Source organism: Falco peregrinus, chromosome 2 (assembly GCF_023634155.1).
Source record: "Falco peregrinus isolate bFalPer1 chromosome 2, bFalPer1.pri, whole genome shotgun sequence".
NCBI classification, from domain to species: Eukaryota; Metazoa; Chordata; class Aves; order Falconiformes; family Falconidae; genus Falco; species Falco peregrinus.
In genome coordinates, this window is record NC_073722.1 from 25464145 (window position 1) to 25481552 (window position 17408).

Sequence of the window (17408 nt, forward strand, 5' to 3'; positions counted from 1 at the left end):
CCGGGCCGGCCGCAGCCCCTCCGCCGCCCCCTCCCCGCGGCCCCTCCGCAGCGCCCACCGTGGCGGCAGCACCGCGCCTGCGCCGCCGCCCGCCCTCACCTGCCGGGCCCGCCCCGGCCCGCCCCGCCCCGCTGACGCCGCTCCTCGGCCGGCGGCCGCCTATAAAGCGGGCGGCGGCGGCGGGCGGCTCCTCATGGAGCGCTGCGCATCGCCGCCGCCCGCCGCGACACCCGTCACCGTCGCCGCCCGCCCCGGACCGCCAATGCGCGCTGTGGCGCTGATCGCCGCGCTGGCCGTGCTGGCAGGTGCGTGCGGGGCCGGCGGGAGGGGAGGGGAGCGGGGCGGCTGAGGGGCCGGGGGCGGGGGGCGTTGCGCGGCAGCGGCGCTCCGGTTGCCCCCTGCCCACGGCGCCGTTTCTCCTCGCAGCCTGCCGGTCTGTCGCCGGCTCCTCGCTCAACGGCACGGAGCCGGAGCGGCGCGGGGGCGCTGGCCCGCGGCAGCCCGAGGCCCGCGAAGGCGAGGCCGTGCCGGGTCCCGACTACGAGGAGGATGAGGAGTACGAGGAAGCGCTGCCCGTCCACCAGTACATCGTAGACGACTTGATCCGAGGTGAGCCGGTGGCCCTCTGGGGGACTGCTGTGAGGGGGGCCCCTCCGTGCCAGGCCCGGGGGTGGCTGCGGGCCCTGCCTCCTGTCCGCTCACCCGCTGCATGGCTGCCACGCTTGCAGGGCATGGGGTGAGCAGTCCTTCAGCTCGAAGCGCTGCCTTCGAAGTGGGCTGCCGTGAGTGGTGACAGTGTGAGCGTGTGGGGGCTGCGGCTTAGCTGGTGGCCTGCTGGACCACCGACTTGGTAAACCTGAGGGCTGTGAGGGGCAGCGGCCTCCCACTTGCTGTGGGAGCTTCAGTGGTGTTTATGGGTGCTGCGTGACCCTAAAGGCGGGTTTACATCAGACTGTCTCTTTTGCAGCAGGAGGTTTCTGGGTGTTTTCTCATAATGGTTTATTTGGGTTGGACTTGACTAAAACTTCCTGGGAAAGCAAACACTTATACCCCTTAAGTGGCTGCAGGAAAGCTTGTTAAGCATCTTTCAGGCAATGCTTCACTGTCGATAGCTATTGTGTGAGCTTCTTGTCACTTGCCAAGCTGTGAGGAGATCAGAATAGCCCACCTGACCATGGGGATAGGAGGGTTTCACTGCTTCTGTCCTAAGCACAGTTGTAATACAAGCCAGGTACCTACAACCAACTTGAACCTCAGTCGATGTTTAGTAGGCTGGTGCCGTTGCCCTCTAGGGTGGGTCTGGCTACTGGTTTTTTTTCTGCAGAAACACCCTGAGATTTGAATCTGAAGGACCTCTTAAGTGAAGGGGGAATCATACTCCAGATGCTCAGTCTAGGGAATTTGTGGACCCTTGGTGAAGTTTTTCATGAGTTGAAGACCTCCAGGGGAAACAGGAATGTCAGAGTTACTGAGCAGTTTGGCCTGTGAAACTACTGGCTTGGTGACTTAAGTGTTGTATAACTGCACAGAAACCAGAATTGCTACCAAAGGTGACTGGTTTGTAGACCAGCTCTTCTACTTGGCATGAAGTTTATCTGTGGAGCCTTCAAGCTGTTATGATTCAACTGCAGATGGCTTTCCTGGCTGTGCAGCTTGCAGACAGGGACACTGAGATCAAACTGATGAGCTGAGCCTGAAAGAGGGAGGAATGGGGATGGCCTCAATTATGGAAGTGTGAACCTAAATGTCGACTCAGACTGGGCAGAGCCAGGGCCTCAGCTGTCAGTAGCAAGCTCACACTTCCAGGGACAGGAAACCTTGCTGCAGGAACAGTGTTCCTTGTTTACATATTAATATAGCTTATACCATTTGAATCAGACTTCTGGTTGCTGAAGGCGTTTTTACTTTTAAGTAACTTCAAGCCAGGCTTGTTGCTCTAGAAGTGAAAATGATCAGTGTCTAGACAACAGTGAATTACACCTTGTTTCTTTGTGCAGGCTCTCCTGTCACTAGAAATACAGGGTTATGAAGTAGTCGGATCCAGTTGCGTCCTGTTGTGGTGACTGCCTATATGCATAGTGCTCTGGGTAAAATACTACTACTCCCAAGATTATTTTCATTAGGTCTGCAGTGTACAATAGAGAAATTGAAGAGTATTGTAAATAGCACTACTGTTCTAATTCACCTAGTTAACTGTTTGCTCCTGGATAGCACAGTATTGCACAGAGAAGGCTTGACCAGCTGGCTCTAAAACAGTGCTGTCAAGCTTTGATTGTGCATGGAGCAGCTATGGAGCCTATGACCCTTAATCAGTGACTGGCTTTAGCTCATTCTCCCTAGCGAAAGGAAGATGATTGCCCTTGCTTAAATCCAAAGGCATTTTAAACCACACTCTTCTAGAGGTTTGTCTTAATTGAGATAATGAGGGGCAACAGTAAGCGGCAGAACAAATAACCTGACTCTTGCAGCCTGTCCTGCCTTCACTCCTCTGGTGCACTTGGCCTCTTTCTGAAAGTAGAAGAACTGGAAACAAACAATCTTCTGCTGAAGATGGCACTGCAGGTTGTTTGGGAGAAACAAGTATGCTAACTGGGGTGGCGAGCTGTCTTGCCTCTGCAAGTGCCCAGGACTATCTAGTGAGTATAATGCCTTTCATCACTGATGCGAATGGAGAGTTTAGAGTGATGGAGGCTGTTACCTTTGTATTCGAGGCGATGTGTAACTGTGGATGGCTTGGCTCAGTGTGAACTCAAGTGTTCTTTACAGGTCTTTGATTGAACCTGTACAGTTTGACTCAAGTGTCTTAGGCTGTGATATGCTGCAGTCCTTCAACTCTGCTGCTCTTCATCTCTGGTGGCTCTCTTGGCTCATGTGCGTGTGCTGCTTTTGGTCTGCATTGCACAGGACTTAATGGTGGCAGAGTTGCACCTAGTGCGCTTCTAATCTTGCTGCCTTTGTTCTGGGTGTGAAATGCCCAGCTGTGTGATGCTTGCTGGTCACAGGTTCTCCTGCAGTGACTGTCCCCCAACCCCTCACCAAATTTTGTAACTCAGTTTTCAGAATCTGTCTTTTTAGCATGTCTAGACTGAGTCATCTTGTCCCTTTTTCAGTTGAACCTGTGGTTAAACCCAAGCCAACAAAGAGGGGGGGTGAGAAGAATGCCGGCAAATCAAGAAGGAAGAAAAACAAAGGGAAAAACAAAAAGAAAGGGACTCCCTGTGAAATGGAGTACAAAAACTTTTGCATCCATGGTGAATGCATATACCTAGAACATCTCCAGATGGTGACCTGCAAGTAAGTTACTTGTACCTTGTGAGTTAGGTGTGATTGGCATGAGCCAGTGGCATACGAGGGCTTGGAGGGAAAAAATCAGTGTCAGCTTGGCATAGATCCATCTCCTGCCATATTTTGACTGAGAATCTTTCTGCCATGTAAATTAAGTGATGATGGAATCTGAGGTGCATAACAAGCCACTGAACTCATCAGTTGGTCATAAACTCAAACCAAAAGAATGAAAAGGCGTGTCTTCCTGGAACATCACGCCCAAACTAATCTCAACTTGTTGAAATGCTGACAAACCTTGTGCTAGAGCAGTGACTGCATTTCATGAACATGCTCTGAAGCGAGCATCTTGAGATTCATGGGAAACTCTGAAAAAGTCTTAGGTCAGGTTTGAATGTGTGTGGGTGTCCTTGGCTCCAGACAGCACAGGAGCTGATAAGAACTTGTGTTAATATTTACTTGCAGGTGTCATCAGGATTTTTTTGGTGAGCGCTGTGGTGAACAGTTCATGAAGACTCAAAGGAAGAATGATGTGGCAGACTACTCGAAGACTGTGTTGGTAGTAGTAGCTGTCCTGCTCTCGAGCTTCAGCTTCATTACTGTACTTACCGTTGTGATAATGCAGTAAGTATTATCCTCTGTCTAGCTTAAGCATGAGCGGGGCTGGTGTCCAGTAGCCCCAAAACTGTGTGTAGCTCATCTGAAATACCTGTGTGGAAGGCATTCAAAAGGGCTGACTTCTTTGACCAGCTTGGGTAGGTACTGAGGGTAGAAGCAAAGTCTGAGAAGTTCCTAAGTGTCTAAGTGTTCACTTTCTCTTGCTCTTGGCTGTGAACCCTGTATTTTAAAACAAGAGCCTTTTTGCTGTTGCTACAACAAGGAGAGTTACAGTGCTGCAGAACATCAGCAGGAAGTGGAGGAGGAGCATTAATGCTGATACAGCAGCGCCTTCCCTAATCCTCATGGAGAAGCCAGTAAGCCGTAATGTAACAACCTCATGCAAGGATATTATCCAGCAGCTGGGTACACAGCTGGAGGGAAGGAAGTGGTGCTGCAATTGTCCACTTATTAATCGAGGTTGCTGGGCTTAAATACTTACACTGTGGGAAGCAAATGCTGTCAGTCCCAAATGTTGTACTGCTTGCTGTTAAGATGGAGGGAACAACCATTCCAGCTCTACTAACTGCTGACAGTTCAGTGCAGTGGGTGATCAGAATCTGGAGTCCTGTTGTGAATAAATTAAAAGAGCTTTTCTGGGTATGTGTTGCAAGCCATATATTGAACTCTTCTTCGTACCTGCTAAAAAGGAGTGTGCAGCAGCTCATGCCTACCTGTGCCTTTGCTTGTTGCCAGGAGTTTGTGCCGCGTTTAGATATTCAGCACAGGAAGCCAGACTGGCATTTCCTGGGTATTGGAGCAGTACTCCAGTTCTAACACTGCAGCTCCACCACAGTAGGGCTTGAGATATCTTAGGTGAAACTCAAATGTTCAGTCTAATTTTAGATCTTGAAGTACATGAACTGAATTGGCTACATGCTGTATACCCTTTCCTGCAATTCAGGAAACAAGGTGCGCATTTGCCATTTCACTGTTGCTTCATATTTAGGTCTGAACTTGAATGATGGGGTGAATGCTTGTTCTCTGAATGCTGCCTTATTCCTTGGTGCTAGGAGAGATAACTAGTTCTGTAGTGCTGTAAGAGCAAATGATCGCTGTTAGTTTCTGGAGTGAGCCATGGAATAGGATTGCATTTGTTTAATGCTCTGAACCCTCACAAGCTTGAAGCATGCGGTTCATTAATGAGTACCTTCATCCAGAGAAGCTAGATGGTCTGTTTGGAACAGTCACTAGAAAAGGTGGGAGAAATTGGGGAAGAAAACATCAGTAAGGATCTTGCTTGCGGTGTGTAAAAGGGACATGTCAAGGGGACAGGGACTTGAGATAATTAAATCTGCAGGGCTTTGCTGTGGGGAGGAAGAAAGCAGTCTGGTCTCTGCAGCCCTTTGCTAAAGCCACCAGGAAATCTGCCTCCTGGTGCTTTGCTCCGTTCCTGGGATAAACTAATCAGGCTTAAGCCAAGAAGCCCTGGCTCTGTGAGGCAAAACTACCAGTACCTGACTTGGGGGTTCCTTGATTTTTATCATCAGATACTGCTTGATGCTGAAAGCTTAAAAACTGCCTTGCTTGAAGCTTCCTGGTACTGAGGAGTTGCTTTGAGGATTCAAAGGACATAAGTCTAAATGCTTCAGAGGATGTGGGAGCTGGTGGCAACAGGATGAATGTCGGAGTTCAAATTGACCTCTAACATGCCATAATTCCACAGGGTCAGGAAAAAGTGTCCTCAGTATGAAGAGAAAGAAGAAAGGAAAAAACTTCGACAAGAAAACAGAAATGGCCATGTTGGTGTGTAAATGAAGAGAAAGCAGGTACGGAAGCTGACTTGAAATGCCTTTTAGGCTGGAGTAACCCATATGAGAATTGTGTGTTTTGTGAAGCTAGTGTTTGCTTTTAAAGCTTCAAGTGCTTTGAAACACATGGATTACATGTAAATGACTGGCTCGGGTCTCTGGTTTCCCAAAAACAGAGTTGTGCAAGTTCTTCAACAGCTTTGTTAACTTTCTGGATGCTGTCTTGAAGAAAGTGAGGATAGGAGATAAGTGGACTTAAGAAAAAAAATATCCCTAACAGCTGGGCAGAGGGCAGGTTTTGTGCAAGAAACCATGGTAAACTTCCATGATGGAAGACAGTGCAGCAGCCAAGTGAGGAGTCATCACCTCTCATGAGAGAAGTACTGAGCTTTTTCATGTCTTTTCTGCTAAGTATCAGGAAGCTTCTGGTGCTCAGAGGCTATAGACCAAAACAAAACTGCCAGTTCTTTGAGCACTCTAGATAGTCTCTCAGTCAAGTTCCATACTGTCATAGCGACTGAGTGCTAAAGCTCCCTGGCCTAGGTGAATCACTCCTGGGAGAAATGTAGTGGATGTTAATGAGCAAGCAAGTCTGTCTTTTGTGAGCAAAAGTGTACCTAACAGCAGGCTCAAGAACCCATGCTGAGTTATACTACAAGCTGAAGGAGGCAACTATAAAGGATAGTCCTGAAGAAGTTCTGGCAGAACTTGGAAGTTCTGCTTTGCCACATGGAAGCTAAAGACCTTGTCCTGCTTTGTCCAGTGGCAATTGGAGAGTTTTGCTCAAAGCTTACTTGAAGCAGAAGAGTATCTGGCAGAGCGTCCCCAGGTGTGTGCACTTAACCAACCAGCCTTGGGTGTAGGTTTGTGTGGTTCTAGCACAGAATGCTTATGTCTTGGGTAGTGATTAATGTGCCTGGTCTGCCCCTTACAGAGCAGTTCTGATGTGGCCACTGCCAGGCTGCAGGGTACCTCTGGCTACCTGATACATCCACCTGGACACTGTGAGCTGGAGCTGTTGCCACTAAGCCCTGATTCATAAAGACAGAGGCTGCTGCAAGGAGATGTCAACATGCCACTTGCTGCTGAATCGCTTGCTGGGGAGGACAGTTACCGCTGCACCTTGGCACAATGATGTGGAAGGAGCTGCCACTATGGGGTAGAGAGGACCTGCTATCAAGACCTGCTAGAGACTACTGCTACCGAGCCCTCTATCAGTGCTGGAGCTCCAGTCTCTGCTGTTGTGTGGATGGACTTTCTTCTGTTAGCAAGTCTCCTTTGGCAGCTCTAACTCTGAGCTTGTCACGGCTTCAAAGAATAGATGGAGGGGAGAAAAAAATCCCTTCCCTCTCCCAAAGTGAAAAAGGGAAGAGCTCTGGATGACTTCTCTTCCTAGACCTCAGTGGATGAAAAATCTAAATCTACTGTCACTGTGCTCCCTGTTGATATCGGCTTCAAAGGACTTCATCTCTAGTTCTGACTTGCAGGGTGTTGGTGACAGATCTTTGTCAGCCACACCTGGGTTCTGTTACTGTATGTGTGGAAAGTAATCCCTCTGAATTCAGTAGGACTCATTGTGTGAGTGGAGAGACCATTTGTGTGTGTGCTAGCCTGAGTTAACATTAGTCTCCTCAGGATGCCAAGACAGTAAATGCAAGATCTGAAGCTTTGTATCTGAAGGAAGAGATCCATGCTCAAACAAGCTAATAAGCCTGGACCCATCTGTTATAAATGCAAAGCTACTTGTTACCCAGATACTTAATGTTGCTTTAAGCAGCACTTAAAATATAAAATGCTTCATATCAGATCCAGTCAGTTGAACTTGACCAAGAACCTGTTCCTTTGAAGAATTAAATTAATGCACTGACACTTAGCAAGCAGTGGTCTCTTGTGCTCTACGGTCTGGTGCAAAGAACTCAACTTACCTCAATTTTCTGACCCAAGTGTCCTTGGTTTCTTGAACTGTCCGTGCAGTCTTGAGCACAAGAGTATTATTTGAGTTCAGTTTCTTCTTGGAAGAGTGAATGTGTTCTGTATAAACAGAGCAGAATTCTTCTGGTAGCAGAGAAACACCATTATTGTCAAGTCATATCTGTAAATGTGTAAATATTTATTACTGTATTTAATATTTAATGTTTCCATAACAAACTTATTTATTTTATAATTAAACTTTTTACATAACCTAATCATGGTAAGATTTTTTCTTGCTCTCAGGAGTACATGTAAACACTTGAAATTAGAGCTTGGTTTCTCCTCAAAGCAGGAATTTCAACACTTAAGAGCCTGAAGTACAGCTGTGAAGAAATACAGCCATGTGTGAAGTATGAGCTTGGTACTCTCACAGGTGTGCAAGTTGTTTGTAAACAAAATGTGCAAATGCAAGTACCTGTTTCTGTAGGAAGTCCATTTAATTCAACTACAAAGGAGTTGTTTTTTCATTACTGGATCAGGGAGGGGCTAAGTGAGCCACCTCGTTGGGAGCAAAATCTCAAGCTGAAGTCTAAGCCAACAAGTAGCCCTTTGCACTGGACTCGGGAGCTGGGAGTACTGAAGAGGGGAGAGCCTTTCATCTCTGTGGTCAGAGAGAATTTGGACAGTGGCTTGAAACTTGGTCTTAAGTAAATGATGAAAAGCAGGATAGCCTCAGATTAGTGACTCCTGAAACAAAAAGGTAGCCTTGGCTTCTACACTATACCTTGTATTTCTTTTTCTTCCTGGATGGCCTTCAGTGTGTGCTGATGTTTTCCCTAAACATTTCCAGCGGTGAGCTGGGGTCTAAGTTCACAGTTGCCTGAGGGGAAAAAAAAAAAAATAGTTTCAAGGGGGTGAGTTTGGCTTTAAAGCCACAGCCACAAAGGTGGAGAGCCTTGTTTAGAGGCCCTTTTCTCAAAAGCATTTTCAAAAGGTTGCTGGCTGTGCCTTAGCTTGAAGCAGAGGGGCAGGGGAGGGAACCAACCACTGTTTTGAATTGGGACTCCGGTTGCGTACCTGATGTAAAAGTAGAGCGTAGTCCTGTCCGGAGTAGCTGAGATGCATTTGCCTTGGCTTCCTGAGATAGCCAAGTAGTTCTCAGACTCTGCGAGCAGCCTGTATGGTATGGAGCTGAGGTAGAGGTAAATGTATTGCAACATCCCTTGGGAAGATTGCAAGACTTCATTCCAGGGAACATGCTTCATTACCAAAGTAAACAGCACTTCTCCAAGCGGCTTTTCCACAGACATTTGTTATTAGAGCTCTGGCAAGAAAAGCTGTTTCTGTCAGTCATGCCAAGCTTTTTGCTTTGGGTAAACAAGCTCAATCTCAGTGGTAACTGAGCCATAGCCTAGTGAGACTGGGGATGGAGTACAACTCCCATTTGAAAGCCATAAGGCTCTTCTTCCAGAAATGCTTCCACCTCTAGTCTTCTTACATATCAGGTTTTCTACTTGATGGGCTAAACCAATGTGAGCATAGAAAACTGAGCTGATTTCCCTTTTCCTTTCCCAGCCTGAAACCCTAACAGGAGCAAAGCTACTAGTGTAACTTGTGAATTTCATCTGTTGTGTATTTTTCATGCCATAGTTACTGAGTGAATGGGAGGGTATTTCCTGAAAATTGGCAGTTAGGAACTGGAGGGTCCCAACTGAATACTTTCTGGGAGGTTGGACTTGAAAATTTGAGTGCCAGCTGGTGTTGTGGCTTGGACTATAACTCCTGTCAATAATCGGGAAGGAAAATTATGGCTGGGTGTCCTGAGCTGGAAGTTTGGAAATAATGGAGGGCATGCTTCGTAGAAGACGTGTTCCTTTCTAAGGGTTTAGGTCACAAGCAGATTTTCTGAGAAGGAGGGTAGGCAGCAGCTCCCTCAGAGAGAAGGCTTTTGCTATGGGTCAGTCACATCCATCGTTGCTGAAGTGCTTGCTAGCAGAGCAGAGCTTTTCTGTGCCTGAGAGGTGACTGCTGTCTTGCATTAGGTGGGGAACTTCCCGTGTTCCCTGTGATGGCTTGCTGAGCACTGTAAAATGTTTTCTGTGTTTGCTGAAGGAATTCCTTTTTGAGAAATTTAGTGCAGGGAATTGAGGGCAAATCTCCCTGTCAGGAATGACATGTAACTAAGTTCAGAACTGCTGTACAGCTTTGCATTTAAAAAATAAATTAATTCCTTTATGTTTTTAATCAATTATAATTTCTAGCATGCAGTAATGTTTTTTTCTATTTGAGCTATGGCTCTGCCAGCTTGCTGCCAGCTTCCTAATATAAATTTGATGCACAAGCACCATCAAGACCTACAGTGTTCAGTGGGTTGGTTACTTAAACAAACACAACTGATGGGTGGAACTGTATGTCTGGAAGGCTCTTGCTGTCCAAGGATGCTACACATGTGTGACAAGCAAATCTGATCTGCTGTAGGGCAAGGCCAAAGATAATTTTTATTGTTGATCCTGCACAGCCAGGTCTGCTCTTCAGGATATATGCATCACCTGGCTGTTAACCTGGTCCCCTCACCAGGGAGTTAGCTTAGTTCTGCTAAGCATGCCTGGGTTTCTGGTCCCATATTTTACCAGTAAGTTATGCCTCCAGATTATTCTTGACCTTCCCATGGCAATGTTACTTTGATGGGAGAGCTCCTATGTCCTTGTTACTTGTAGCTGCCTCAGTGGAGACCTGGAAGAGTAGCCTGAGATGTTCTTGCACAATTTTCTGCATACACAGCTGACTTTGCAAGGTATTTTTGATATCCAGATCAGTATCCAGGAATTCTGGTAACATGAGGGTCATGTTTGCTTGCACAATTCCTTCCTCTTTCCTGAATGTTTTGTTCTCCATGATTATCACGTTTTGTAGAAAAAACGATAGCTCACGGTGTTTTTCTCTATTGTGTATTTATGGTGCTTTTGAGTGTTTGGCAGTTGCCTATGACCAGAGTAGCTTCCTGTCTACATCTGGGCTTCACTTCCCTCATCCTGCCCTTGTCCCAGTGTGCCCCTTTTCCCTTGGAGCAGTAGATGTTACTTTCAGTCTTAGCCTGCTGGGTATTCCGGGAAGGCCAGCTCTCTGTGGCAATGAAAAGGTACGAGTTTAAGGTGTTTTTCTTTTCTTCAGTAAATCCAGGTATACGTGGACATCTATGAAGGTGTTTGTACTGGCAGTGGCTGCAAGTAGCTGTTGTGCAGTGGTTTGCCTAAATCCACCTTTGATGCCATTTCCAGTCACTGGTATAAAGTTTTGAGCTCTTAAAATAGTATTGGGCCTTTTTCATATCATTATGTTTACCTCACCTGCTAGCACTACAAATACTTTGGTAAACTACCTGAGCAACCATATCTGAATGCAAGGTGGTTAACTGGGACAAACACCTCTTTTTGAAGAGGTCTTCTGGATGTGCTAACAGTGTGTCTTGCTTCAGTGAACAATCCTGTGATCACTTGGCTCTTGAGGTGTTACCTTTGATAGGACGGCCTCACGTTTTTGGTGACAGCTGAATGCAGTGAGTGACTGCACTCAAGGACCCAGGGCCCGTGGCCTATGTAAGTGTTGGAGTCTGTTCACATGAGATAGATCAGTGGACAGAAGGGTCAGAGAGCTTTTAATAAGCAAACCTTGATTCCTTCTCATTTTGTGAACAAAGCTGTACATACCTATCGTTCCTCTGCTGGTTACACCTTCCTTGAGCGAGTAATCCTCATTTACTGCAGGTCTGGCTTTGCCTATGACTCGTGAGTTTGCTTGGTTGAGACAGCTACGCCTGTGAATGTCAGAGGAGAACAGCTATTGTTTGCTTACTGTGGATCTAGGCCCAAAGCCAAGGAAGCAGGATTTGTGCCTTTTCAACTAAAGGAGACCCATGAGGTGGGACATCTTAAATCCAAGGTAAAGAAATGCTTTCAGAATACATTTTCCTAGTAAGGAATGTAGCATTTTTCCTTGAGAAAAACAAATTTTCATTCGTATGCTTTTTGTGTCAGAAAGATATATCTTTTTGCATATAATTCAGAAAAAGCCACTTCCCAGCTCAGCGTTTTTTGACTGAAATAATGCAGCCTGTTCTCTTCACATTTTGGGACAGAAAGCAAAGCTAAATGCTCTTGAAAGTCTGATCTAATCCAGTATTTCCAATATGCCTTAACCTAGATGTCATACCCTCATTCCAATGCTGTGCATGCAAAGTCAGATAACACCATCATCACTTCTAACTGCCTGTGGATTCTTGCTTATTGATGCTTAGGCCCAGACCTTGGAAAATAGCTTCCTTCTTTGAGTGTGGCACACAGCTGGCAATGACTTTGTATTTAGGTATCAGACAGCAGTCACTTACAAACTGAACTAGTTTATGGCTGGTGCTTGAAGCCTGGTAGTTTTCAGGAAGATAACGTACTACCTCGTGTTTTAGCATCAGTTATGTTCTTTTTGCTTAGGAAAGGAAATCTCTTCAGCACTGCAGGTAACTAGTTAAAAATGGTGGAAACAAAAATTACTTTTAGGGGTCTAAAGCAATGTATATATTTTAAAATGGCTGTATTAAACCATCCACAGCTCCTGTCAGTAAAAGGTCTGAGCACCTCAGAAACAATCCAGATCATATGATGCACTGTCAGATCTGAATTCTGCTCCTTATTTCACTGCTGGTACGGTGAGGTGAATTGTTGGTGGTCCAACAAGAGCTGAAACTGGTAGCTGTCCCAAGTTTCAGCCACCAGAATTCCCTTCCTCTTGCATCCTTTACCCTCACATTTCTAAGCCGCGTCATTTGTGTTCAGAAATGATTAAAGGTGCATACGGAGAATGCAAGTAGAAAGAGTTGCAAATGAAACTTTCAAATGTAATTTCCATAGACACAGAGTTAGTGTGGCTCCCGTTGATATCTGTCTGCATTGCTTTCATACCATATCTGGCTCCTTCCAGTTAAAAGGCGCTTTCCTGTCTTATGCCCGGAGATGATTACTGTAAGGGATGAAAGGCAGACACTTCTTGGGTGGAGCAGAATGGAACAAAACCAAACCAAGGCTTAGGGCAACAAATGTCCTGTCAGGTCTTAGTCCCTCTCATTTAGGATGAAAGATTTTCAAGAACATGTACAGTAGCTAGTGGCTTGGTTCTGTTTAGATGTTCTGTGCAGGCACTAGCATATTGTCTGAAAAAGACAGCAACAGCTGAGATTTCAGCTGGAAAGGGGGAGTGAGGTGGAAGGATAGAGTAGCAAAGTACAGCAGAATGGGCCAGAATCAATAACAGGATTTTACATTACGACTCCCCAACAAGCACCCCTGCCACGTAGAAATAGTAACTTCCCTTTCCGTTTTAAAGGCTTACCTAGGATAGTTCCCATGAGCTCTGTTATTGCCTGTGAAGGACCTCTTAAAGCACTAAATTCAACCAATACCTCTCTCATGCCACCACAAATATTAAGGAAAGGCATAGCAAGGAATAGTAAGGCATGTTAAGGAATGGCCCCCATGCTACGTAAGTGCATGGCATAGTGCCAGCATTTCAGTGCCTTTTGCAGGCTTGGCAGTAAGCACTTCTTACCTGTCTGCAGTGGGAGAGGCTTGATGGGATGCTGATGCAGTGGTGCACACTGTGACATGGGTAAAACCAGAAACCATTTCCAGGCCTTTGAGAAGCTTGTAGTAGCAGCACCAATAAGAAGATAAAGGGTCCCCTAGGCATGGCTGCACGCTTATTTTTCTTGGTCACATTTATGATCTTCAAGTTTGTGAGATGCTGCATAGAAAAGATACGTTGCTATTAGCTACACAGCCATGCCTTTAAAAGATAAAGTTGAGATTTGAAAGAAGACATGAGGTCCACAGACAAAAATGCTCATCAGTTTCAAACCTCTAATTAGGTGCACTGAAACTGCTGTCGTACACACAAGCTTGGTGACGGCACTTGCAAATAGATAGCCGGGGGAATTTTGTATTTGGAGTAGTCTCCCTGCATACGCAAGGGTAATTCTGCTTGCAGTGGAAGATATGCAATGACTGCTTTTATGCCTGGTTCTTGATTTTCTATTTAAAAAAAAAAAAAGGGAAAAAAAATCATTAGGACTTCTTCTCCTCTGTTCTGTGTCCATCCCAGAAGTGCAGACTGGAATTGAACTGGTTTTTCTGTGGGCTGGCACAATTTACATAAGAAATCAGTTACTGCAATGCTAATGAGCAAGCAGTGCAAGATTCAACAATGTGTGTCTGTTAGCAAATATATCGCAAGAAAAGCTGGGATGGGGTGGTGAACACTGATGGTGGGAAGCTCGTTTGGCCATCCGCACAGTCTAATCTCAGTCCCAGTAGCATCAGCGGGAGTTTTGTCATAGATTTAGCAGAAGCTCAAGGAAAACGTCAGTGTTCAGAAGACCCCATCCTTTTGCTGGGGTCTGAACAATTCTGCTTTAAGACATAATTAAAGACATTTCATAATTCTCTTTGTTGAGATTATCTTGGCTTGTGCTAATAGCTGCTTTCGTTCAGAAAACATAAGTAGGTAACTGAGGCCTTGCCGGTGCATCTGGAATATAGTTTAAACATATGCTTTGAATTTGCATCTCTCACTCTGTTAAAACTCTGTTACTCGTTTTACCTGGTTCCGGAGTGTACTTAAGTCATGCTCACTGTTCAGCTGCTTCATCTCCAGGATGTGTTTAAGTCCATGCTTTGCTGCAGAGCGTGTCATGTAAAGCTGTTACACACTGAGTCCCGAGTGGGAGTACGATGAGTGTTGCCACTGAAATAACTCTGCGCTTTACTGTCTCACACTGATGTTGCACAACAGTCTAAATGAACCCCACTCATACATCCCAAGTGATTGCACTACGGTTCAACACTATGATTCAACATCCACGGTCTCCCTGGAGCTGGGGAGATGCTCCACAGAATGGTAAACTTGCAACAAAACAAGGCAGCTCGTGTCTTCTTAGGAGGAGCCAATTATTAACAAGCGTTATGTTCATCCAGTGTTCCCGACTTTAATGAAGGATGAAAGCCTTCATCCCCTTGCTCAAATTTTGCCACAGCCATCCCTGGTCTGGGGTCAGCCTGTGAGCCAGTCTGGAGGGAGCTCTTTGGAAAGCAGCCAGCTGGTCTGCCAGGAGATTGGATCCAGTTGCATCAGCATGGGAGCAGGAATGCTCCCAGGGCTGGCAGGACCAGTCCTGACTGGTTTTCCCAAAGCTCCTCCCACAGGAGCTCCTGCAAGGACATCCACTTACCTCATCAAAACCTGGGTGATCCAGGGATCCTGAAAGTAGAACAGCTGTTACCTGGCAAAAGCAGGGAAGGGTTTAACCCTTCCTGGGTTCCAAGCCTGGTGACAGAGTGAAATGATAAGTGAAGCAGCACCAAATTGCTACCAAGCCGTACTATCTTTCGCTGTCAAGGCTACAGAACTATCGCAGACGGACATCTACCAAAACAAGCATGAGCCAGGCCCTTGTTTAATGGAAGATGAAATCAATTGGTCTGTGCTGATTAACAGCCGATGATACAGATAACTTTATGGAAAGCACTCTAGCCTTTCAGAAAGGATGTCTCAGACCGACTGCTTTGTGCAGAGTTATCAATGCTTATGGCTTCACTGTGAACCTTTCCATTAGCGATGGTGCTTCAAGGAGGAAACAGTTGTAGCTTTTGTTCTTTCATATTAACAGTGTTTCAGTATGAAGCTTTGGAGGAGCTTGAAGTATTTTGTACAGATATTTGTATGTGTGCACATCAGATCTAAGTATCTACCTACCGTTGCCTGGTACTGTGGAGAACTAGATGAGGCAGACCCTTCAGGGGCCCCGTCCCTGGAGGTGCTTCATGGTATGTTGCACAAAGGACTGGCTTCTGGCACGGGGACATGGCCAGAGAACCTAGTTTCACATACCTATCCTGGGCAAGGACATTTGTGACCCCTAGGACTGGAAGGTTTGAAGTTCAGTGTATGACCTAAATCTTACCCTAAAGGCTTTTGAAAATAACAAGAGTTACTTTATTTCCTCTCTTAATTTTTAGAGTTGTCAAGATTTGGGAGGCCTGTCTGCCACCTGTAACATGGCTTAAGCTGGGAGCCAAGACTCTGAGTGAGAAGCCATCTCTGACCTCAGTAGGTAAGTTTCCATCTCCCATCCAGGCAGCACAGGAGCGTGATATGGGCAGACATTCCAGCCCAGCTGATCTCAGATCCTCTGAAGGAAGTAGAACAGGCAGCAGACAAACCCTCAGGCCTGTTTGTGAAATATTCCTGTGCAGTAGCTTCCAAAGTGAAGTGTAGGGAGGCTCACAGTTACCAGGGGAGGAGGAAGCAACGGTTGGGGGGAGGCAGTTTGCTACTAATGCCATGACCTATGCCAAAAGAAGCCTGGCGATTGCTGCTTTTTCCCCCTGCCTTGCTAACGACTATTGGAAAAGCTGTCTCCAATGCAAAGCATCTGGGATGACTTTGTAGCACCGAGAACATTGATTAAGCAGATGGTATCACCCACGAGCGTGGCTAAGCCGGCGACCTTGTACCTGTCTTGGGGAGAAACAGGATATGCCACACAAGACAGTGCTTTGCATTGGGTTGCTGTGCCCACACACCTTCTCCTGTGACCTGATGTGGCATGTCTGCCTGGCTTCCCAGAGGACACTCACTTGCAGCCCACAGATAGACTGCTGTGGCTCACGGGGCTAATTGCAGCTCAGAAGCCTGGCTGATGTGACTGGAGCCGCCAGGCACAATGGCAGGGCACTGGGCAGGAGAGAGCTGCTGGAGGTGGTCTTTTTCTCTGTGCTGCTCTGCCAGGAAGGGTTCATCCTGCCTGGACTACAGCCTCCTAGTACCTGTTGTTCCTCGTTGCTGTAGTCTCTGTGTATGTCTCACCACCATAGGCAGCGTGGTGCTACTGTGCATGTGAATGGCTGTTCCCCCCAATACATGTGCCCTTCTGAGCTGTGAGTTGCAGTGTGTTTTGCCAAGGAACCCTAACTCTCTGCTCTCCTTTCCTTAGGAAGCTGAGATTGGTGGTGCTTCACACCTTTAAGCATCCTTTTCTCCCTACCCTTTGTCAGGTCTGTGAAATGTACTATGCCTTCTCAGAGAGTCAGCACAGCTAAGTGGGGGATTCATCCCTGGCATGGACAAAGACCTGACTTTGCAGGATCTCCCATGACACTCAGTTTTGTGTGCTAGTTTCTAACTTTTGTGATTCACTTGTGACAATTAAGGGTCCCATTAGTGTAATAGCACCTAATAGCACAATAACATTGCATTGGTGTCCTGGCCCAACTGTGGTGTGATGTCGATGCCTCTCCTGGACCTCTTTGCTGTCACCTTCAGGCTTGTGCTCTCTAAGCTCTGTCCAAAGCAGTGTGCTCTTAACTGTTGCTGTAACGGGAGGGTTGGCTGGATGTGCCGGCAAGATGCAGGCAGGTTTTGCAGTGTCTGGGGTGTTACCTCACCCTATGGAGCCTACCTTGAAAAGATTAAGCAACCAAGACCTCACATCACACTGGCAACAATAGCACTGTGTGACCTCCTTTCAAAGCTGTAGGAAACGAGCAGCAGGGCATTGACCATTGCCTGATGCTTCTGTCAGCCCATGCAGCTCCTCAGATGCTAGTGTAAATTGTAACTTCCAGTGGATAAACAGGGATTGATCTGTCCTCTATAAAGAATCTTAAAACAATTAACTCTTGTTCACTGAGCCTTAAAGTTCTTCCAACAAAATCAGAAAATTCTAGGAGCACAAGAGTTAATCTGGAGATCTCAGCCCACTCT

The 17408-nt window shown here is 46.5% G+C and overlaps 1 protein-coding gene across 1 annotated transcript; it reads left to right on the plus strand.

Annotated features, from left to right (window-relative positions):
* The first annotated feature begins 210 nt into the window (after positions 1-210).
* AREG (amphiregulin) lies at positions 211-7876 on the plus strand. The gene is made up of 6 exons (XM_055797575.1): positions 211-305; positions 427-609; positions 3111-3294; positions 3748-3906; positions 5606-5708; positions 6625-7876. Exons 1-5 carry the CDS (start codon positions 263-265, stop codon positions 5691-5693), a joined length of 657 nt encoding a protein of 218 aa, XP_055653550.1. The 5' UTR covers positions 211-262; the 3' UTR covers positions 5694-5708; positions 6625-7876.
* The last annotated feature ends 9532 nt before the right edge of the window (positions 7877-17408 follow it).